General features: G+C 45.1%; 1 protein-coding gene across 3 annotated transcripts in view; it reads right to left on the reverse strand.

Moving 5' to 3' along the window:
- Positions 1–15372, reverse strand: part of Mcub (mitochondrial calcium uniporter dominant negative beta subunit) — a 69615-nt gene extending 54243 nt beyond the window's left edge. The window contains exons 1-2 of one of the 3 annotated variants that reach the window (XM_031375479.1): positions 15355–15372; positions 14714–14986 (exon numbers count right to left, since the gene is read on the reverse strand). In XM_031375479.1, coding sequence (XP_031231339.1) covers positions 14714–14812 — 99 coding nt within the window. In that variant the 5' untranslated portion in view covers positions 14813–14986; positions 15355–15372. Of the gene's footprint in view, positions 1–14713; positions 15180–15354 lie in introns of those variants that run through there. The other 2 variants (XM_031375478.1, XM_031375480.1) reach the window with 2 other exon arrangements.
- Between the last annotated feature and the right edge of the window lie 6741 nt (positions 15373–22113).

Raw genomic sequence — 22113 nt, forward strand, 5'->3', positions numbered from 1 at the left:
AGGCTTGTTTTTGTGGTTACTGTTATTTTAAGTTAGGGTGTGATGGCTTGAATAGGAATGGACCCTATAGGCTCATATATTTGAATGCTTGGTTACTAGGAATTGACACTCTTTAAGAAGGATTAGAAGGATTAGGAGGTATGGCCTTATTGGGAAAAGTGCAGTCATTGGGAGTGGGCTTTGAGGTTTCAAAAGCCCACACAAGGCCCAGTCTGTCCCTTCCTCTGCTCCTGACTCTGCCCCTGCCTCTGCCCCTGCCCCTGCCTCCTCCTTTCCTAACACTCCCCCACACCAGAAAAGAACTTTCATTAAACCGTCTTGCAATTCCAAGGAACAACACTAGAGGGTGTTTCCAAACTGCCTGGAAGATTGAGCTGAAGAGTAAAAATATGGGCAAGTTCATTAACACCAATTATAGTGACCTTCACACAAATAAAGGCTTATGCTCGTACCAGTTACAAGTCTTGTGCTGGGCCATCGGTAGGCAGTGCTTCCCTCTCTGACTTGAGTTAAAATCTTTCCTAGAGTTCCCTCAAGGTCTGTGACAGCAAGTTATTTGAAACAGTACTGGTTAGGAACGTGCCCTTTAGAGTAGGGAGGCTGGGAGGCGGCAACTGCTGTGGGTGTAGCTTTCTTAAGCATCCCTGTAGCATTCAAAGCAGCCAGCCAGCCTTGCTTGGCTGATCATCCTTTGTTCAGAGCAGCACAGGTGCCAGGGCTGGGTTTACCAGGGAGGAGTCAAACTCCCTGGCCCTCAGGACCTTGGCCAGCTTAAAGGGTCAGTAAACATTCATAGTGGTGCTTACAATCGAGTCCCATCATTAACAACACTTGAGCTGTTTTTTTTGTTTTGTTTTGTTTTGTTTTTTTAACAGTGCTTCACTCTTAACCAAACACACTAGGGGGAAGTGGTTTTGTTTTATCTGTCGCTCCCATGATTTAATGACCATGTTGATGAGAAGTCTACAGGAGTGAACACCCAGAGAAGTGCATTGCCTTTCAACGCCACCGTTTGGTCCATCAAATTACTTCACTTTGCCCAAAGAATTAGAATATATCACACGATGACTTCTTGTCGTGACTCAAGACAACAGCTCACCCTACATTTCAAACAAAATTAGCTCATTCTTTTTTTTTTTTTTTTAATTTCATACCTTTTAGGCACCAGAGCCTAAACACAGGAGATGGTTGAGGTTTATACTCGGCTTCACATTTGTCACCTTGTTCCCTATTACCAGCTCCTGTTAGTCTAGCTTCCTGGGCAGCGACCATGACGTCATGATGTCTCCTTTGTGTTCTCATTACCTCATGCGACAAGTCCCTAGGTCCAATTCATCTTGTAGCATGTGTTTGGGGGCAGTGGACTATGAGAGGAAGCCTAGTAAGATTGAGCCAAAGGCTAGAAGTCCTGGAGACCCTGAAGGGACACTAGGAGCTTCACCCGCTCCGGTACCAGGCCCCTGTCATGTAGCCACAGCGCCCCCATAGAGATTGTGGCTATCAATCACCTAATGGCCCCAAGCCCTTCCACCTGTGGATGAGGCATCCCTAACATCTCAGACCAAGCCAATAGGAAAAGAGATGGGACCACAGTCACATAGGCCCAAAACAGAGTTCTCTGTGCTAATGAGGTACCAAGAGGCCCGGAGGGCTTAGCCAATAAGCTTCCCTTCCCAGACATTTCTCCCTGCAAAAGGTATTTAGTCTCAGGCCCACCTTGAGAAGTGGGGTATGATTTTATGAATCCATTTTCCTCCATGACAATAAACTGTTTAGAACCATGGGCCTTCTCTTTTCACCAAGATCCACTATGGGGAGTGTCCTGGCTGGTTTTGTGTGTCAACTTGACACAGGCTGAAGTTACCCAAGAGAAGGGAGCTTCAATTGGGGAAATGCCTCCATGAGACCCAGCTCTGGGGCATTTTCTCAATTAGTGATCAAGAGGGTGGGGCCCCTTGTGGGTGGTGCCATCCCTGGGCTGGAAGTCTTGGGTTCTATAAGAGAACAAGCTGAGCAAGCCAGGGGAAGCAAGCCAGTAAAGAACATCCCTCCATGGCCTCTGCATCAGCTCCTGCTTCCTGGCCTGCTTGAGTTCCAGTCCTGACTTCCTTTGGTGATGAGCAGCAATGTGGAAGTGTTTGCAATGCCTTAAACTGTTGACTGTCTAGACTTTCACAGAGAAAAATTACCTACCAAATCCTTGGTTTAGACCAACACCAATTTCCATGCAGACAATGAAAGCCATCTTCTTCAAACTTCATTAATTTATCACAACAGCAAGTGCTTGTGCTAGCAAATAAAAAGACTATATATGCCCAAATCGACAGCTGATACGATACCTGATTTTTTTTTTTTTTTTTTTAGTTACAGTGGCCAAAGAAAGAAATTATGCATGGAAGAAGGAGGCTGCAATACCAGTTCTGCTTACTTCCACATTGCTGTTGATCACCAGAGGAAGTCAGGACTGGAATTCAAGCAGGTCAGGAAGCAGGAGCTGATGCAGAGGCCATGGAGAGATTTCCTTACTGGCTTGCTTCTCCTGGCTTGCTCAGCCTGCTCTCTGATAGAACCCAAGACCTCCAGCCCAGGGATGGCACCACCCACAAGTGGCAATTGAGAAAATGCCCCACAGCTGGATCTCATGGAGGCACTTCCCCAACTGAAACTCCCTTCTCTGTGATAACTCCAGCCTGTGTCAAGTTGACACACAAAACCAGCCAGGACAGATACTGACCATCCAGTAAATGGTTATGCTGTATGAAATGTGTTATATCCATACGTTTATTGATGATTGTTCTCATTCATGGATAGCCACACTGGAAGCTTGTATAGTAATTCGGAGAGCCTCCAACAGCATCCACCTCAGGGTTTCAAATCTTTACAATTCAGAGATTTCTGGTTAGCCACCAGATGTGATGCCACACGCCTGTCAGTCATGCCTGAGAAGGCAGAGGCATGACGAAACCATGACTTATCGAAATGCTAATACATCTGAAGCTCCAATGGAGATGGAATCAAGGACTTCACAGAGAACTGTATGTGGCTTCCCACAGAAGCTTGGGTGCGATAAGCATCTGCTTATAGACTCCACTTAATGGCTTATAGACCATTCTCTTTGTCCTTCTCAAGTATGTCCACTGAACCTTTCTTTGCCCTGCTCTCAGAGCTTGGTTGACCTCATCTCTGCAACTTCCCTGTGTTTGATTTTAAGACAGAGTCTTGCTGTGTGGCCCAGTCTGGCTTAGAACTCACTATATAAGTTCAGGCTAACCTTAAAAAACGGATTTTCCAGCCTCGGCCTCCAGAATACTGGAGCAGCAGATGTGTGGTTGCATGCTGCAGTTTTCCTCTGCAACCTCTTATGATATTCGATTCTGAATTCTTCTAGAATGTATTGTCTCTAATAATTTATATTGCCTCAGGAAGGGTTGGAACCATGTGTACTACATAGAACTAACCATAAGGCAATCTTAGAAGTGAACGTGGGGTCAGGTCTTGGAGTTAGTCAAAGTGATGATGGCATACCAGAGGCTTTGGCAGTGGCTCGAACCCCCACCTGATAGTTAATACTACCCATTTATTAATCCTGTCCCACAAGTCTAGAGAAATTGGAGCAATGGCTGGATGGCTCCTTGGACCCTCCAGCTCTGTAATCAAATAAGTCTCTATTCAATATTCAAAAGCTTTCAGATTGTAGGCTGTTTAAACCTGTGGCTGAATAGCAACCTCTGTGTTGGGCTAAGTCTCAGTGTGGGGACACTCAGTAGTGCTGAGCTAAGTACTCAGTGTGGGGACACTCAGCTTTGCACCCTCGGGGCTTCTGTTAGTGGATGCCAATGGGAGGAGTAGTGGATGGCAGTCATACCCAGGCTAATTTTTCATGACAAAGGAGGAACGCCCCACATTCAGAATGAAATGAAAGTAATGTTACTGAAGGGTCTGTACATACCTTTTGTTTGTTTGTTTGTTTGTTTTTTGAGACAGGGTTTCCCTGTGTAGCCCTGGCTGTCCTAGAACTCACTCTGTAGACCAGGCTGGCCTCGAACTCAGAAATCTGCCTGCTTCTGCCTCCCAAGTGCTGGGATTAAAGGCATGTGCCACCACTGCCTGGCTCTGTACTACATACCTTACTATAAGAACCATATTCCTTTCTTAAGGTTTGTACTGGCTGGTTTTGTGTGTCAACTTGACACAGGCTGGAGTTATTACAGAGAAGGGAGCTTCATTTGGGGAAATGCCTCCATGAGACCCAGCTGGGGGGCATTTTCTCAATTAGTGATCAAGGGGGTAGGGCCCCTTGTGGGTGGTGCCATCCCTGGGCTGGAAGTCTTGGGTTCTTTAAGAGAGCAGGCTGAGCAAGCCAGGGGAAGCAAGCCAGTAAGGAACATCCCTCCATGGCCTCTGCATCAGCTCCTGCTTCCTGACCTGTCTGAGTTCCAGTTGTGAACTCCTCTGGTGATCAACAGCAATATGGAAGTAAGCTGAATAAACCCTTTCCTCCCCAACTTGCTTTTTGGTCATGATGTTTGTACAGGAATAGAAACACTGACTAATACAAGGTTTATTAAATTTTATATTTTGTGCAGGAGTTATATTTTATGAGCAAATATTTTTAAAATTTTAAAGTAATTTCTAAATTACTTAAATTTTAATGATTAAATGTATTGCCCTGGGCTGGCAAGATAGCAGATAAGGGTGCCCAGCACCAAACCTAAGGATCTGAGTTCAAGCCCCAGGCTCACCAGGCCCACATGATGGAGGGAAAGAAACAAATACTGAAAGATGATCTCTGACCTCCATACCCCTTCCACACCCAACAATAAATGCAATTTTGGTTTTTTGTTTTTTTAATTTGCAGTCTGGTTAAGCATGGTGCTACACACCTGGAAGTCAGGATGAGAGCAGAAGGGGCTTCAAGTCAGCCTGCTCTACACAGTGAGTTCCAGGCCAGCGAAGGCAACATAGCAAGACCTGGTCTTAAGACAACAGCAGCTAAGAACAGCAAAGATAAAGCAAAACAACCTTGAGTCCTAGCACTAATAACTTCTGGTGCTCACAAAGCCATACTTCGTAAGTTTATAACAACATGACCTCATGCTCAGACAACCCTTCTAAGAAGTCTCTTGCCTGGGAGAAGAGTGATGTTTTCCAGCATGCAAACAATCATCTAAAACAACTATCAATGGGGCTGGGGCTGGGGCCGGGGCTATAGCACAACTGATAGAGTGCTTGCCTAGCACCCACTATGCCTTGGGCTTCAGTGTCCCACGCCTGTGATCCTAGCACTCTGAAGTTCAAGGTCATATTTTACCAAACCAGTTCAAGGTCAGCCTGGGACACAGGATACCTTGTCTGAATAAGTAAGTGAATAAATGAATATTTTTTTAAGAACAGACAAGAAAGTATTTATATAGTGTACTGTTGTCGAATTTGTATGTTTGTTGAATTATATTACTTGCCATCTTTAAAAATACTGATATAGCTGGCTTACTGGTTAAAAGTGCATACCACTCTTGTAGATGATCCACGTTCAGTTCCCAGCCCCTGCCAGGCAGCTTACAGTCTCCAGCACCAGGTATATATCTACACCTCTGGCCTCTGGGGACACTTGTAGTACCTACACGCAGACACATAATTAGAAATGAAATAACTCTCTTTAAAATCATAATAAAATTTCATATCTTGGATGAAACTAAATATGAGTTAAGGCTACTGTTAGATATAACAGAGACGCACATGAAGATTATTTTTAGGTATCAATTATATATGGCTCATAGGAAAAAAGTACAGGTGAACTCGACAGAACACACCACTCCTCAGTTACCTCGAAAACAAGACTGGAATCGTAAGAACCAAAGGGACCATGCAGTCCTGAGATCTGGCTTAATGGCTAAAAGTGCACCCTGAGAGGCTCTGCCAGACCTTACCAATACATATACTCACAGCCAACCATCGGACTGAGCCCGGGGACCCCAATGGAAGAGCTAGGGGAAGGACTGAAGGAGCTGAAGGGGATTGCAACCCCATAAGAAGAACAATATCAACTAACTGCACCACCCAGAGCTCCCAGGGACTAAACTACCAACCAAAGAGTACACACGGAGGGACCCATGACTCCAGCTGCATCTAGCAGAGGATGGCCTTGTGTGACATCAATGGGAGGGAAAGGAGGCTTGATGCCTGTCTTAGTCAGGGTTTCTATTCCTGCACAAACATCATGACCAAGAAGCAAGTTGGGGGAGGAAAGGGTTTATTCAGCTTACTTCCACACTGCTGTTGATCACCAGAGGAAGTCAGGACTGGAATTCAAGCAGGTCAGGAAGCAGGAGCTGATGCAGAGGCCATGGAGAGATGTTCCTTACTGGCTTGCTTCCCCTGGCTTGCTCAGCCTGCTCTCTTATAGAACCCAAGACTACCAGCCCAGGGATGGCACCATCCACAAGAGGCCCTACCCCCTTGATCACTAATTGAGAAAATGCCCCCCAGCTGGGTCTCATGGAGGCATTTCCCCAAATGAAACAAACTCCCTTCTCTGTGATAACTCCAGCCTGTGTCAAGTTGGCACACAAAACCAGCCAGTACAATGCCCCAGTGCAGGGAAATGCTAGAGGGGTAAGGTGGGAGTGGGTGAATGGGTGAGCGAGCACCCTCATAGAGGCAAAGGGAAGGGGGAAGAGGAGGGATGAAATGTAAACAAATAAAATGATTAATAAAAAACAGTGCACATTACACAAAATAAAGAATTACAAAAAATTGTGCACCTGCTTTTGTGGATGATCCATGTTCAGTTCCCAGCACCTGCCAGGCAGCTCACAATCTGCAGTGCCACACAGCCACTGAACTGTGCACAACTGTCTGTTCCTTGTCTTCTACTCTGTCATTCTTCAATCCAACAGGCATCTGTCATGTACCTACAGTGCTGGGGTGGAGGTGGTCAGAGTTGGAGAGTCATTTGGACTACAATGGTGATTAGAACCCAGCTAGGAAAACCATATGCACACAACTAAATACACTGCATGGTCCAATGTCATGGGTGCTATGGTTGAGTCCTTCAGCCATTAGACAGCCTTTGAAAACCTCTGGTGGGGTGGAGATGGGTGGCTGTTAGAAGTGGGTTAGTGGGAGGGGTAAGCAGCAATCGAAGGAAAGCCATGATATCCACAGAAGGAATTAAAACATGGAACAAGCCATGAGACATAATTAGCTCAGCCATGCTGAACATGGGTTATGTGGGGTGTGGAGCAGGGAGTGGGCCTGGAGGCTGACGCTAGGACACACTCTGGATCAACTAACTGTAGCTTTCATTTGAAAGCTGGCTTATTTTGGTGCCAATAATAATAAATCCATAGGAAGATCTTTACAAGTGTCAAGGAAACAACTTTCTCCTGATGAACAAACATTGCTTTTAATTCTCTAAGCAGAAAGCAGAGCTGCAGAAGCGAGCTGGCAGGCTATTAAAACGCCACAGATATCCTCCGGCAAGGGTTTAGGCAGCCAACCCTGTGCTGATCTGTTTACAATGTTTTCTAAACCAATTCTTCTTTCCAGGTTTATGGTCACATTAGTGTCAGCCTCTAGAAAGAGCAATTATCCATTCTTATTCACCCACAGCTTTTCAACCCAGTATTCACATATCTCATTTAGAAGCCAGGCGTGATGGCACACACCTGTAATCCTAACATTCAGGAACTTGAAGTGGGCAGATCCCTTGAGCTTGGGGGCCGACTAATCAGAGAAGCACAACAAGATTCCCTCTACGAGGGTTAGAAAATCACCACCATCACTAGGGAGCTTCATCTAACATTTTACACATTTTACAGCTCCCTCACCCCCATGAAAAACACCCATGGCCAGAGAAACAAAAAACGATTTCCCTTCAAAGAACCATAGGACGCTCATTCTTCCCCACAGATTCAGAGCAGTGCTTATTTACTGTTGATGCCCGAGAGGTTCAAGATACACAAGCTCATCTTTAGGAGCCCAAAATGGGATTCCTGTCAACGCAGTCAGTATAAAAAGTAGGAAAGAATGGGATTGACGTGTCAGTGGCAATTCAGAGGGGGAGAAGGAAAGAAAAGAGAATGTACTGCCAAGTTCAGATGTCTACTTAATCAGTAACTGTATCCCAAGAGCCCCAGGGAGGACTCAGGACAGCCTCCAAGATGACTTCTCCCTGAGGTTTACCACAAAGCTCCTTGATGAGGTCACTTCATTGACTTACATCACTTCCTGGCTTTGGGATTGGCATTTTTTTTTCTGTTTTTTGTTTGTTTTTGTTTTTGTTTTTTGTTTTTGTTTTTGTTTTTGGTACAGGCTATAAAAAATGTTAACTTTAAACCTATCTCTTGCTTCTCCTTTATTTCTTAGTTTCCGCCCTTCAATCTGTTCAAACCAGTCTCTTTAATGGCCTTGCTTATCTGCACACTTACCCCTTAGTTCTTACCACCATTCTCAAATCTCAAAACATCTGGGGAAAAAGAGTTTCAAAGCAGAGTTTTGTCAATTCAAATAATATTGGTTAGAACCAGGAGTAGTGGAAACATGCCTTCAATCACAGCATTTGGGAGACTGAGGCAGGAGGTTCTCTATGAGTTCAAGGCCAGCCTGGTCTACATAATCAACATCCAAAGCAACATAGTAAGACCCTGTTGATGCTGCTGCTGCTGCTGCTGCTGATGATGATGATGATAGCAACAAAACCCAACAACAATAATAAAAAAAAGTGAGGAGCTTATTAAAATGGAAACTAAAGTTTATAGGCCTGGATAACTGAACCAACTAACCACCCCTCAAGTGTGGATGATAGAAACAACAATAAAGTAGAAACTGTAGATCTTATGAAGGTAGGAGGAGGGAGGGAAAACATGAGGAATCCAGGGCTGGCCACATGCCTCCGTGGTCAAAGCATTTGCATGCAAATGTGAGGAGCTGAGTTCAAATCCCCAGGAACCCAGGAAAAGCACATGTATCTGTAATCCCAGGGTGCTTGCAGTGAGATAGGCGGTAGAGCAAGAATTCTTGGAATCTGTAAGTTAAGCTGGCATGTGCAGCTACCAACAGCAAAGACACCACGCTTCAAACAAGGTGGACGGGGAGGACCCACAATTGCCCTCTGACCTTCACAAACACACTCACGTGTGCACACTCATCAGTGAAACCACACTCATATCAGATATATACACACCACACAGATGTACACACATACACATATACCACATACACACACACACACACCATACACACACACAGAGTATACATACACACCACACAGATATACACACATACACATATACCACATACACACACGCCCCATACATATACACACCACACATATCATACACATATACAAAGCACATACATGTATGCACCTCCACACACCACACATACACCACACCACGCACCATACCACACACACACACATACACACACACAGCATTACAGTTAGAGTCTCACAGCAATTCACTTAATTTGACATCCTCTCTGGAAAAAGCACCAAAAAGACACTGTGATCAAGAAGCCAGTGGTCTGCTGTAACTTTCATGATTTACTACTTAGAACACTTGGGTTCAGACACCAAAGCACTGATTTGTTATTCACACTTCTCACAGCTGTATTTGCCAATGACTTTCCCCATTAAAATTATTTTGAATAAAACAGATGATGGCACAATGGGCAAAACTTGGGACGGAGGATCTAGAGCTATGAGTACCATAAATGATAAAATGCTGGCCACAGCCCTCACTGTTGTTAGAAGTGAGTCTAGACCTGGCCCTGGTCCTTGGCTTTCTGGCAGCTGGTGCACAGAGACGCCACCACTGACTCTGCCATTCATCACGACCACTCCTGCCTTTGTTCAGGAGCACTCCACCCATTTTAATACCTAGACTGAGCCACAGTTTCTTCTACGACTCCTCCTAAGGGCACCATTGGTTGGTTATAACATTTTATAGAGCTGTTGCTTCAAATGTGTATCAGCGTGGGAAATCCCGTGCAAGCATTTGGGTATGGAATCCCATGACTCAAGGTTTCAATACCTGGCTCACAAAACACAGCTGATGACAGGGCTGAGGGAAGAGGCACCTCACAAACACAAGGAATAAAAGCAGACGAGGCCATCAGCCTTAGACTTCAGATGGCCAAGGGGAGAATGTACTTGATGTTTGATATACCTTTGCCTCCTTCAGGGACCTTTCTCCAGGTCACCCATTTCTCCACCAAGGAAACCATCTGCACATGACTCTTTAAATGCAGACAAGGGCTGGTGAGATTGCTCAGTGGTTAAGAACACTGACTGATCTTCCGAAGGTCCAGAGTTCAAATCCCAGCAACCACGTGATGGCTCACAACCACCTGTACAGCTACAGTGTAATCATATACATAAAATAAATAATTCTTAAAAAAGAAAGAAAGTCAAGCATGCCATGAGAAGCAAGCAGTGCACCTCCGCGGCCTCTGCTTATAAATAAATAAATAAATAAATAAATAAATAAATAAATAAATAAATGTAAATGAAAACCAACTGAGAAGAATCGTCCCATTATGCCATTCTATGAGGGACCTAAGCTGTATCTCAGAGGTGCAAGGACATGATCAACACCTGCTCTCCACACCAAACTCTGGGCCACAGGAGGAAACTGGCTCAAGACTCCTGAGTTGGAGCTCAGTCCATCCTCAGAACACCTGCTTCCTCATCAAAGAGATAGAAGATGTCACCCCAGCCTCTCCAACAGCACCTGCCAGAATTTGTCACCAGGCTCACCATCTCTTATCAATTTGTTTTTTGTGTAAGTTTTTTTAAAAAAGTGCCCAGAGAGATGGCTCAGGGGTTAAAAGCACACATGGGCTTTGATTCCCAGCACCCACATGGCAGCTCACAATTGCCTGTAACTCTAGTTGCAGGGAATCCAATGCCCTTTTCTGGCCTTTGCCAGTTGCAGACATGCACATGATACACAGACATATTGGCCGGCAACACAGTAAATAAAATGTAAAGTTCTACAAATAACCAATGACATCAAGTTAAATGGGATTTAAATTAGATTTTCCTAGAATGTGCTTTTTTGTTTATTTCCAATTTGTGTATGGCCTGTATGTTAGGCTAAAATGCCTGCAGTGATTTTAGAGTTCTGATATTAAATATTCTTGAGTAGGCAATATTTCACAGATAGAGATGCTAGGATGAAATATTGAGGGACTTACTCTAGTAGGACATAAAATCTCAACTGAGTGAGTAAAAGCATTTATTAGAGGGTGTTTGCTAGCTCCCTGGTCAAGGCCATACTTTCTGACAACAACCAACTCTAAAGGAGGAAAAATTCACTTTGACTTGTGACATAAGAGACTTCAATCTGTGGTCAGTTGGCCCTGTTTCATTGATGGCACAGAAAAGCCTGGAGAATGCATGTGCCAGAGGAGATTGTTCACAGCATGGCAGCAAGGAGAGGAACAAGAGTCCCGACCACTGCCCTGTCTCATGACCATCCTGTCCCAGGCACTCCCGTGGTCTAACATCCTTCCACTGGGCTCTAGTGGTCCTTTCCTGAGTTTTGGAGAAACATTCACCTTCCAAACTGTAACAAAGTTGCAACAGTTGTGGAAGAGGGAGCAGCATTCCTCACTACCCAAGACAGAATTCTTCCATCATGAAGCTTTCTGAATAGTTTCCTGACGTTGATGGTACTCTGTTAGATGGTATGTTACACCCTGGGGTGCCCTACAGATGAAAAGGGGCTTAAGGTCAATAAGACAAATCCCCTTGTAGAAGACAGGCCTATAAAGACTGAATGGTTTGAGCAAATGTATAGAGCTAAGATGTGGTAGTGCCAGGCCTGCTGGCACCCTGATGTCCTAGCTGTGCAAAACCAACAAAATTGGATGACCTACACACATGCCAGCATCCAATAATCAGCGAGTATTTAATCCCAGTCTTCCACTTCAGTGTATCATCCATTTTATCTACCAAGATACAAAATGACTTCCTATTGTAGTCTGCTACAAAATAACACAAATATCACTTAGTGGCAGTAAATAGCAAGTGACATCTTTTTCTTTAAAAAGCACTAATTACTACAAACTAGGGAGATGGTGACTTTTAGTATTTAATAGACAAGCCAATCAGGAACCACTCTGAAGTCAAAGCCTCAGCTACAACCATTTGCTCTCCAAGACAGAGCTCTGAAGGCAGAACTGCAGAGCACAGAATTCCAGGGCCGGACATGGCGAACAAGAATGATGTGCTCATTAAATCCCATACAGGAAGCTAAGACTTCAAAGTTAACACCTTGAAGGATCTGAAACACCCAGGTGCTTTGTTTCTGGAAGTTAAAAGAACAAAGCAAACTTGACCCTTGAGTTTCTTAGCAAAAAATACACTTGCCTTTTTAAAAATTGTTAAACAGCTTGCTTTGGGGATTTAAACGATGTTTTGGGAGCACAAAATCCTATCTGGGAGTGTTTCAATCTAAGCAGCAGAAAACCCAAATTAAGAAAGGCACAGCTAGGCAAGAGCTTTCAGCGTGGATATAACTCACCAGGCACTGGAATCGCTCAAAGCAAGTGTCCAGGCGCACCAGCAGGAGCCTCCCATCACCCTGACAACCACCTAGCGCCGGAGGCAGATGCATGGTGACATGCATTTCTCCAGAAATGATCATCATGTCACTAGACATGATGATCATGGATTCCAGGCCAGGCCAAAGATAATGCAATATGCTTATTTGCTTTTGCTTCAAACAAGAAATGTTCTTTAATAAACAATTCTGCTACATTAAACATATGTCAACAAACTGTGGGTTTTTTTTCCATACACAAAACCCTGCCAATTACTCACCTACCATAGAAAGGATGAGAACCATATATTTTTCAAAGTTATTAAATGCACACCTATAATTTCAGAAAGGACTAATTATAGTTGCTTATTAAAGATGTGTTTTATGACAAGTCCTTGCAAGCTAGGGTTTTATGAGAAAACCATTTTTTTTCTCTGTTTCCTTTCTTTTCTACTCTCCACCCCAGCTTTTTTCACAGGCTGTGGTGGGAATTTTTTTGGGGGCGGGGGACATATAACAAGGATGTTTGCTTTTAGCCACAGGGTATCTCATATGGAAAGCAGTAAGATCTTAGAGAAGGAAATGTCCCTATAGTGGGGAGATCTGATTCACAGGAAATAGTTCAGCAGTTGTAGCTGAAACTCTTAGGGGCCTAGAGAATCCACTGCACACAAAGATGCAAACCCACAGGCTTGGCTTTATTCTGGGATGGGGTAGTTTATCCCATGGGCAAAATGATGGAAGCGCTCCCAGTTCTGAAGTTCTGTGATTTGTCTTTATGGTCCGGGCAGCTGACTTAAAACTGCAAATTAAATCATTCAAACTTAGGTTTCTTAAGATGCTTAACGAGCTACAAGCCCTCTCTATCTTTTTCCATTAGACTCAGGCATGCGGTGCTTTAAGTGGAAGTGCAGAGAAAAAGAGTTTAGAGCTGGCGTCGATCATTTGAGAAAGGACAGCCACAGTCCTGCAAACCCTAAACCTTTACTCCTGGTATTTAAATGGGCGGGGCCTAGTAGTAGGTGGGTGTGGCCTAATAGAGCTACACTGTTTGGCTCCATTCTCAACACTAGGAAATTGTCAAACGAGCTTACTAATCAGCACTGTTTAATTCTCACCGTGTTTCTGTGATGGTGAGGCAAAGAAAGGAGTAAGAGTTGTTAAGAGTGTTTGGAAGGTCTTCGTCTCTGATAGGTAAACTTTAAAGTACCATTTTCTGAGAGCTTCTCTGAAACTACAAGTTTTAAGGAGTTTGCCTTAGGTGCAAGTATCAAAATGGACCTTGCTTTCAAACATTTTTTTAAAAAGTGTTTCTTTGAGCATTGAAATATTTTTTTCATCAGTGTAAATTCTGGGGCATTAAGACTATACTTTGGGGCAGAATCCAAGGATGGGGTGGGGGGAGGAGGCTGCGTCAGTGGAGCTAGAAAGATACAGGAACTGAAAGCGATGGAGCTGACAACACTCCTTTCTCACTGCAGTGAGAGATAGTAAATATGCCCACACATCGCTCTCCGTTTAGCAATCTGAAAGCTAACCCAGTAATTGAGGGGTGGGCAGACTCAGCTCCAGTCCCAGCCCCAAGCAGCCTGGGGTTCCTTTCTTCTGGCTCCCTCTGCCTCACGTTAGTTAAGTCAGCTCTTTCCTGCTCTTCTTCCTTTACTGTGCCCACCCATACCTCTTCCCTATTCCTCGAGGTTCCCACACAGGCCATGACACAAACTGAGCCCGCCTAACTGTTATAGCACACAGTTCTGATTCACCACTGCCGCGGATTTACACGTAACGAAAAGGAGGGGCAAGACGCGGTCCTGGGCCAGTCCACCCTGGAGACAGCATCCTAGGTTACAGCCTAACCCGATGACAACTACCCTCGACACAACCCACAGAGCGAGTCCCGCGGCCTCTCCTCCCCCGCGGCGACTACAGACCGCAGGACACAGCGGTGGGGACCCTCGGGGTCAGAGGGCAGTGCTCCCGGGAGATGCGCCCCGCGCTGGCCGCTCCTGGCCTGGCTCCCCCGCAGCCCCTGGACAAGTCGCCCCGCGGCCACCACCTGTCGGGGTGAGGAGCAGCTCGCAGGGAACTGCTCGGCTTTCACTCTCGCCGAAGTTACCCGACGCAAACTTTCCATCCGTGGCTCCCGAGCCCGCGCCGCGCCTTACCTGGGGTGTGGGTGGCAGCGCCCTGGGAGACCCGCGGCCGCCGGCTCGGATCGTCGGCAGCAGCCGCCACCGACCCAGACAGAGCCTGCTCTGGAGCATCCTCCCGCCGGGCCCGAGCTCCTGGCATTAACGACGCATCCTCATCCGGCCGCTAGAGCCCAGCCCGCTCTGGGCTCTCTCTGCCCGCCCCGCCGACTGGGGCGGCGACAGGAGGGTGTGTCCCCGCTTTGACTTCACTTGGTGCGCACCCCAGCGCCAGGCTGAGTATTTTTCCTCCGATAAAAAAGAAACAATTTTTTGTTTGTTTTCGTTTAAGAAAGAGCAAACGAGTGGCGAACTTCTTCCTAGTGTTATGTTTCTGGTGCCTGGCTCCCCTCACAGATGTCTTGAGAAAGGAATCAGGAGCTGTGCTCACACCAGGCAGCTGTTGATGTCGAAACTCGACAGAAGCCAGGACCGGAAGTTGAGAGGCTGGCCTGGGACCTCAGATTTGGGAACGGAGGTCCGATGATCGGGAGTTCAAGGCCTCCCATCCACTAAAACGTTGGAGGACACTCTGAGCTACATGAAACCCTGTCACAACATGAACCGAAACACCAGGGCTCCGAGGAAAGGACTGGGACCTGGCAGCTGAAAGATACCTGGAAATTGCGCTCCTCTGCCCAGCTGGAAAGAGGAAGAAAAATGAGTCTGCCGAAGCTCCACCTCCAGGTGGGCTCCAAGGCTTGGGATGAGCCTCTCCGCGGCCTCAGCTCACGGCAGTCAGCCCAGGACTCTAGATGCTCCAGAGGTTTGTAGTTCATTACAGGCTGGCCCAAATCCAGACACTGGGAAATTTTCTTCCACACCAGAACTGGCTTCTCTTTCGGGGACAGATGAAAGGACCCTGCTCCCCCAGGGGCAGGAGTTAAGCATTGCGAAATCACTGTTAAAACCGCTATTAGTGTAACGGATCAGTTCTGTAGGATCGCGTTGTAAGCACTCCCGATGCTCGATGATGCTCGCTTTCCTGTAAATGGCAAACATGTGGGGTGGGGAGGCAATTTGGCTTCCTAATTGGCAGCTGTTAGGCTTGCCCCGATTCCTGGCTGCCTTGAGCCAAAGGACTGTCAGTCAAACACTGCCACTCGGAGCCTGGCACAGATACCTTGAGGAAACTACAGGATGGTGATTAAAGCTGTTTGCTACAGCTCCTGAGGTTCCAACTCCAGCCTGGAGTGTTTCCGTTCACACCGGACGGTTTGCTATCCCATGCCCTGGAACTATTTCTAAGCAGCCCAGAAGAGAAGCACTCTGCCTGGTAGCTCAAAAGCTACAGTGTTGTCTTTGGTGTGAACACACACCATTTGTACGAGAGAGCTTTGCTGTGATTGGTACACTGCCCTCCCCCCCTCCCCTTCTCTAGCCATGTAAGCAGGGTGATTGGCTGATTGGTGAGCCAGCAGGGGAGGCACCATTGCGTTTCCCCTGTTTTGGTGTTACAGCCTTAAGTCCAATAGAAGGCTTCTGTAAGTCAGTGGTAATGATGTGCTTTAATTCCAGCAATCGGGAGGCAGAAGTAAGAGGACCTTAGTTTGTGAGTTCAAGGCCAGCTGGGTCTCCATAATAAGTTCCAAGCCAGTCAGTGCTGCATAGTAAGATCCTGTCCCAAAAATTAAAAAAAAAAAGAAAAGTTGTCTACACAATTTTCTTAGTTAGGGTTTCTATTGCTACAATAAAACAACATGACCAAAAGCAAGTTGGGAAGGAAAGGGGTTTTTCTTTGGGGGGAGGGGAGGGCTGGGTGTGGTGGCTATACTTCCTAGTTGTAGTCCATTACTGAAGGAAGTCAGGACAGAAATTCAGACAGAAATTCAGACCTGCATAAACCTGTAGGCAGGAGCTGATACAGAGGCCATGAAGGGATGCTGCCTGCTGGCTTGCTCACCGTGGCTTGCTCAGCCTGTCTTCTTATAGGATCCAGGACCACCAGTCCAGGGCGGGCACCACTTACAATGGGCTGGGCATTACAATAGGGCATTAAGAAAACACCCTACAGGTCTGCCTACAGTCTGGACTTATAGAAGCATTTTCTCAGTTAAGGTTCCCTTCTTTCAAATGACTTTAGCTTATACACACAACTACCCAGCACAAGAAGGCTCTTTTCTTGTCTACCGTGTAGAGCAGGCTGAGCTGGTTATACACAAAGGAAAAAGCAGAGACAAGAAGCAATGGAGTGAACGGTGACAGTCACTGAGTCTGGGCTGAGTACCAGAAGCAGTGGGGTAATCAATTGCTTTCACACACCAGAGGGCGCAGAGCTGTGGAGGGCACCACAGGACAGGTCAAGCCATAGAGGAGGAGAGACTGCAGGCTGCACTGACAAGCTGCAGGGCTGGAACCTCCTGCAGGTACTGGTGACCCAGACAGGCAGAAGAGAAGAGCTGGATGTTAGGCCAAGCTGTACAAGCAGAACCACAGCCCCAGAGACGCAAAAGCAAAAGGTATGTGGTGCTCCCGAGAGAGCTACAAGAGCCCAGGCAACTCTTGCTGCAAGGGCCTGCTGAGATGGGTCAGCGGTTAAGAGCCCTTGCAGAGGATTCGAGTTCTATTCCCAAACCACCAGTCTTTCCAGTTCCGTGGGATCCAACCATCTTTTCTGACATCTGTGGGTACCTGGCAGACACACAGGCAAAACACTTGCATATATAAAATAATAAATTTTAAAAATAATTTTGAAACATGCTTCAAAATGCCTTTCATCATCGGGGCTGCATAAGGGGAGCTCAAAGATATCAACAACTAGAAAAGCTGATGTTTGGGCTCTGAGACTTTTTGTTAATAAAATAAATTTTAGCTGGGCAGTGGTGGCACACACCTTTAATCCCAGCACTTGGGAGGCATAGGCAGGTGGATTTCTGGAGTTTGAGGCCAGCTTGGTCTACAGAATGAGTTCCAAGACAGCCAGGGCTACACAGAGAAACTCTATCTCAAGAAAAAACAGAAATAAGGAAATAAATAAATAAATAAAGTAAAATTTTAAAAGGTGTTCATGAATAACCCAAGGGCTAGACTTGGTAGTTCATGCCTACAACCCCAGGATTTGGGAGGCAGAGGCAGGAGGATCACCTCAAGTCTGAAGCCAGCCTTGGCATGCATAATGATTTCAGGCAATCCAGGGCTACATAGTGAGACCCTGTTCCAAAACTAACAAGGCAGTCAGGTGATGGTGGCACACTCCTTTAGTCCCAGCACCCAGGAGGCAGAGACAGGTAGATCTCTGTGTTGGAAGCCAATCTGGTCTACAGAGGGAGTTCCAGTACAGCCAGGGCTACACAGAGAAAACCAGTCTTGGAAAACCAAAAAAACCATCACCTTAAGATACAGTCAGGCTGCCCCGCCCCCTGGCTGCCCCTGGCTGCAGTGGTCTTCGAGTTCCTGAATACCTGATCGAGGAAAGCATCTTCCTATGCGGTCCTCCCCTGTGTAACATCCTAGGAGCTCTTTCAGGTATTCTCCTTCCCAATGCATATTTCAGAGAGACTTGCTTTTGTACATCCTGTAGCCTTCAGTGGCAGAGGTCGTGGCCTTAGGGAGCTTTGCCCACTTACTCCAGTGCAAAGTGCATAGACTCGCTTTGATGACAGTCCCCTGTCTAACAGTGACAGCCTCTGTCCCCACCTGCCTTAACCACAACTTTACACATTCTCCCCTTCCCTTGCTAAATTCTTTGAATTCCTATGCAGCAAGGCACAGATTTCTTTTCCCACCTTGAAAACGATTTTTGCAGTTTTTTTTTAAATAATCATATTATTTTAGGCCTTTTTATTGGGTATTTTCTTTATTTACATTTCAAATGTTATCCCCTTTCCTGGTTCCCCCCTCAAACAGCTTATCCTATCCCCCCTCCCCCTGCTTCTATGAAAGTGTTCCTCCACCCACCCACCTAGTCCCACCTCCCTGCCCTGGCATTCCCCTGCACTGGGGCATAGAGCCTTCACAGAACCAAGGGCCTCTCTTCCCATTAATGCCCAACAAAGCCATCCTCTGCTACATACGTGGCTGGAGCCATGGGTCCCTCCATGTGTACTCTTTGGTTGGTGGTTTAGTCCCTGGGAGCTCTGGAGAGTCTGGTTGGTTGATATTTTTCCTCCTATGGGATTGCAAACCCCTTCAGCTCCTTCAGTCTTTTCTCTAACTTCCACTGGGGATCCTGTGCTCAATCCAATGGTTGGCTGGAAGCATCCATCATCAGGCTCTGGTCTTTTAGGAGACAGCTATATCAGGCTCCTATTAGCATGCACTTGCCTGTATGGAATTGCTTCAACTGCCCCACAATGGTGTCTGGGTTTGGTGACTGTATATGGGATGGATCCCCAGGTGGTGCAGTCTCTAGATGGCCTTTCCTTCAGTCTCTGCTCTACACTTTGTTTCGGTAATTCCCCCTATGGGTATTTTTTTCCCCCTTCTAAGGAGGACCGAAGTATCTGCACTGTGGTCTTCCTTCTTCTTGAGTTTTCATGTGGTCTGTGAATTGTATCTTGGGTATTCTGAGCTTCTGGGCTAATATCCACTTATCAGTGAGTGTATACATCCACGTGTGTTCTTTTGTGATTGGGTTATCTCACTCAGGATGATATTTTCTAGTTCTATCCATTTGCCTAAGGATTTCATAAAATCATTGTTTTTAATAGCTGAGTAGTACTCCATTGTGTAAATGTACCACATTTTCTGTATCCATTCCTCTGCTGAAGGACATCTGGGTTCTTTCCAGCTTCTGGCTATTATAAATAAGGCTGCTGTGAACATAGTGGAGCATGTGTCCTTGTTATATGTTGGAGCATCTTCTGGGTATATGCCCAGGAGTGGTATAGCTGAGTCCTCAGGTAATACTGTGTCTAATTTTCTGAGTAAATACAAGACTGATTTCCAGAGTGGTTGTATCAGCTTGCAATCCCACCAACAATGGAGAAGTGTTCCTCTTTCTCCACATCCTCGCCAGCATCTGCTGTCACCTGAGTTTTTTATCTTAGCCAGTCTCACTGGTGTGAGGTGGAATCTCAGGGTTGTTTTGATTTGCATTTCCCTGATGACTAAGGATGTTGAACATATCTTTAGGGGCTTCTCGGCCATTCAGTATTCCTCAGTTGAGAATTCTTTGTTTAGCTCTGTACCCAATTTTTTAATAGTGTTATTTGATTCTCTGGAGTATAACTTCTTGAGTTGGATATTAGCCCTCTATTGGATGTAGGGTTGGTAATGATCTTTTCCAAATCTGTTGGTTGCCATTTTGTCCTATTGACATTGTTCTTTGCCATTACAGAAGCTTTGCAATTTTATAAGGTCCCATTTTGTCTATTGTTGATCTTAAAGTATAAGCTATTGGTGTTCTGTTCAAGAAATTTTCCCCTGTGCCCATGTGTTTGAGACTCTTCCCCACTTTCTCTTCTGTTAGTTTCAGAGTATCTGGTTTTATGTGGAGGTCCTTGATCCACAGGGACTTGAGCTTTGTACAACAAGATAGGAATGGATTGATTTGCATTCTTCTATATGCTAACTGCCAGTTGAGCCAGCACCATTTGTTGAAAATGCTGTCTTTTTTCCACTGTGTGGTTTTAGCTCCTTTGTCAAAGGTCAAGTGTCCATAGGTGTGTGGGTTCATTTCTAACTCTATGAAGAATTGAGGTGGAATTTTGATGGAGATTGCATTGAATCTGTAGATTGCTTTCAGCAAGATGGCCATTTTTACTATATTAATCCTGCCAATCCATGAGCATGGGAGATCTTTCCATCTTCTGAGATCTTTGATTTCTTTCTTCAGAGGCTTAAAGTTCTTGTAACACAGATATTTCACTTGTTTGGTTAGAGTCACACCAAAATATTTTATATTACTTGTGATTATTGTGAAGGGTGTCATTTCCCTAATTTCTTTCTCAGCCTGTTTATCCTTTGAGTAGAGGAAAGCCAAATTTGTTTGAGTTAATTTTATATCCAGCCACTTTGCTGAAGTTGTTTATCAGCTTTAGGAGCTCTCTGGTGGAATTTTTGGGGTCACTTGAGTATACTATCATAGCATCTGCAAATAGTGATACTTTGACTTCTTCCTTTCCAATTTGTATCCCTTTGATCCTTTTGTTGTCTAATTGCTCTGGCTAGGACTTCAAGTACAATATTGAATAGGTAGGGAGAGAGTGGGCAGCCTTGTCTAGTCCCTGATTTTAGTGGGATTGGTTCAAGTTTCTCTCCATTTAGTTTGATGTTGGCTACTGGTTTGCTGTATGTTGCTTTTACTATGTTTAGATATGGGCCTTGAATTCATGATCTTTCCAAGTCTTTTATCATGAAGGTATGTTGGATTTTGTCAAATGCTTCCTCAGCATCTAATGGGATGATCATGTGGTTTTTTTTTTTTCTTTGAGTTTATGTAGTGAATTGCATTGATGGATTTCCATATATTGAACCATCCCTGCATCCCTGGGATGAAGCCTACTTGATTATGATGGATGTTTGTTTTGATGTGTTCCTGGATTCTGTTTGGGAGAATTTTATTGAGTATTTTTGCATTGATATTCATAAGGGTAATTGGTCTGAAGTTCTCTTTGTTGGGTCTTTGTGTGGTTTAGGTATAAGCATAATTGTGACTTCATAGAATGAATTGCGTAGTGTAACTTCTGTTTCTAGTTTGTGGAATAGTTTGAAGAGTATTGGTAGTAGGTCTTCTTTGAAGATCTGATAGAATTCTGCACTAAACCCATTTGGTCCTGAGCTTTTTTGGTTGGGAGACTTTTAATGACTCCTGTTATTTCTTTAGGGGTTATGTGACTATTTAGATGGTTTATCTGATCCTAATTTAACTTTGGTACCTGGTATCTGTCTAGAAAACTGTCCATTTCATCCAAGTTTTCCAGTTTTGTTGAGTGAAGGCTGTTGTAGTAGCATCTGATGACTTTTTTGAATTTCCTTGGTTTCTGTTATGTCTCCCTTTTCATTTCTGATTTTGTTAATTAGGATACTGTCTCTGTGTCCTCTAATTAGTCTGGCTAAGGGTTTATCTATCTTGTTGATTTTCTCAAAGAACCAGCTCCTGGTTTAGTTGATTCTTCGCATAGTTTTCTTTTTTGTTTGTTTGTTTCTACTTGGTTGATTTCAGCCCTAAGTTTGATTATTTCCTGTGGTCTACTCCTCTTGGGTATATTTGCTTCTTTTTGTTCTAGAGCTTTTAGGTGTGCTGTCAAGCTGCTAGTATATGTGTTGTGATCATAAAAAGAATGAGATGTAAGAATATTTTCTAGTGGGGTGTGGGGGAAAGGGGTGCCTCAGCGGGCCCATGCCAAGGCATCCTTCCCCTGAGGGACCAGGGGAAGGCACTAGTATAGTATAGAATAGAGTTTATTTATGGCATGGGGAGGGGAGTTAAGAGG

Source organism: Mastomys coucha, unplaced genomic scaffold (assembly GCF_008632895.1).
Source record: "Mastomys coucha isolate ucsf_1 unplaced genomic scaffold, UCSF_Mcou_1 pScaffold16, whole genome shotgun sequence".
In the NCBI taxonomy this organism is placed as follows: domain Eukaryota; kingdom Metazoa; phylum Chordata; class Mammalia; order Rodentia; family Muridae; genus Mastomys; species Mastomys coucha.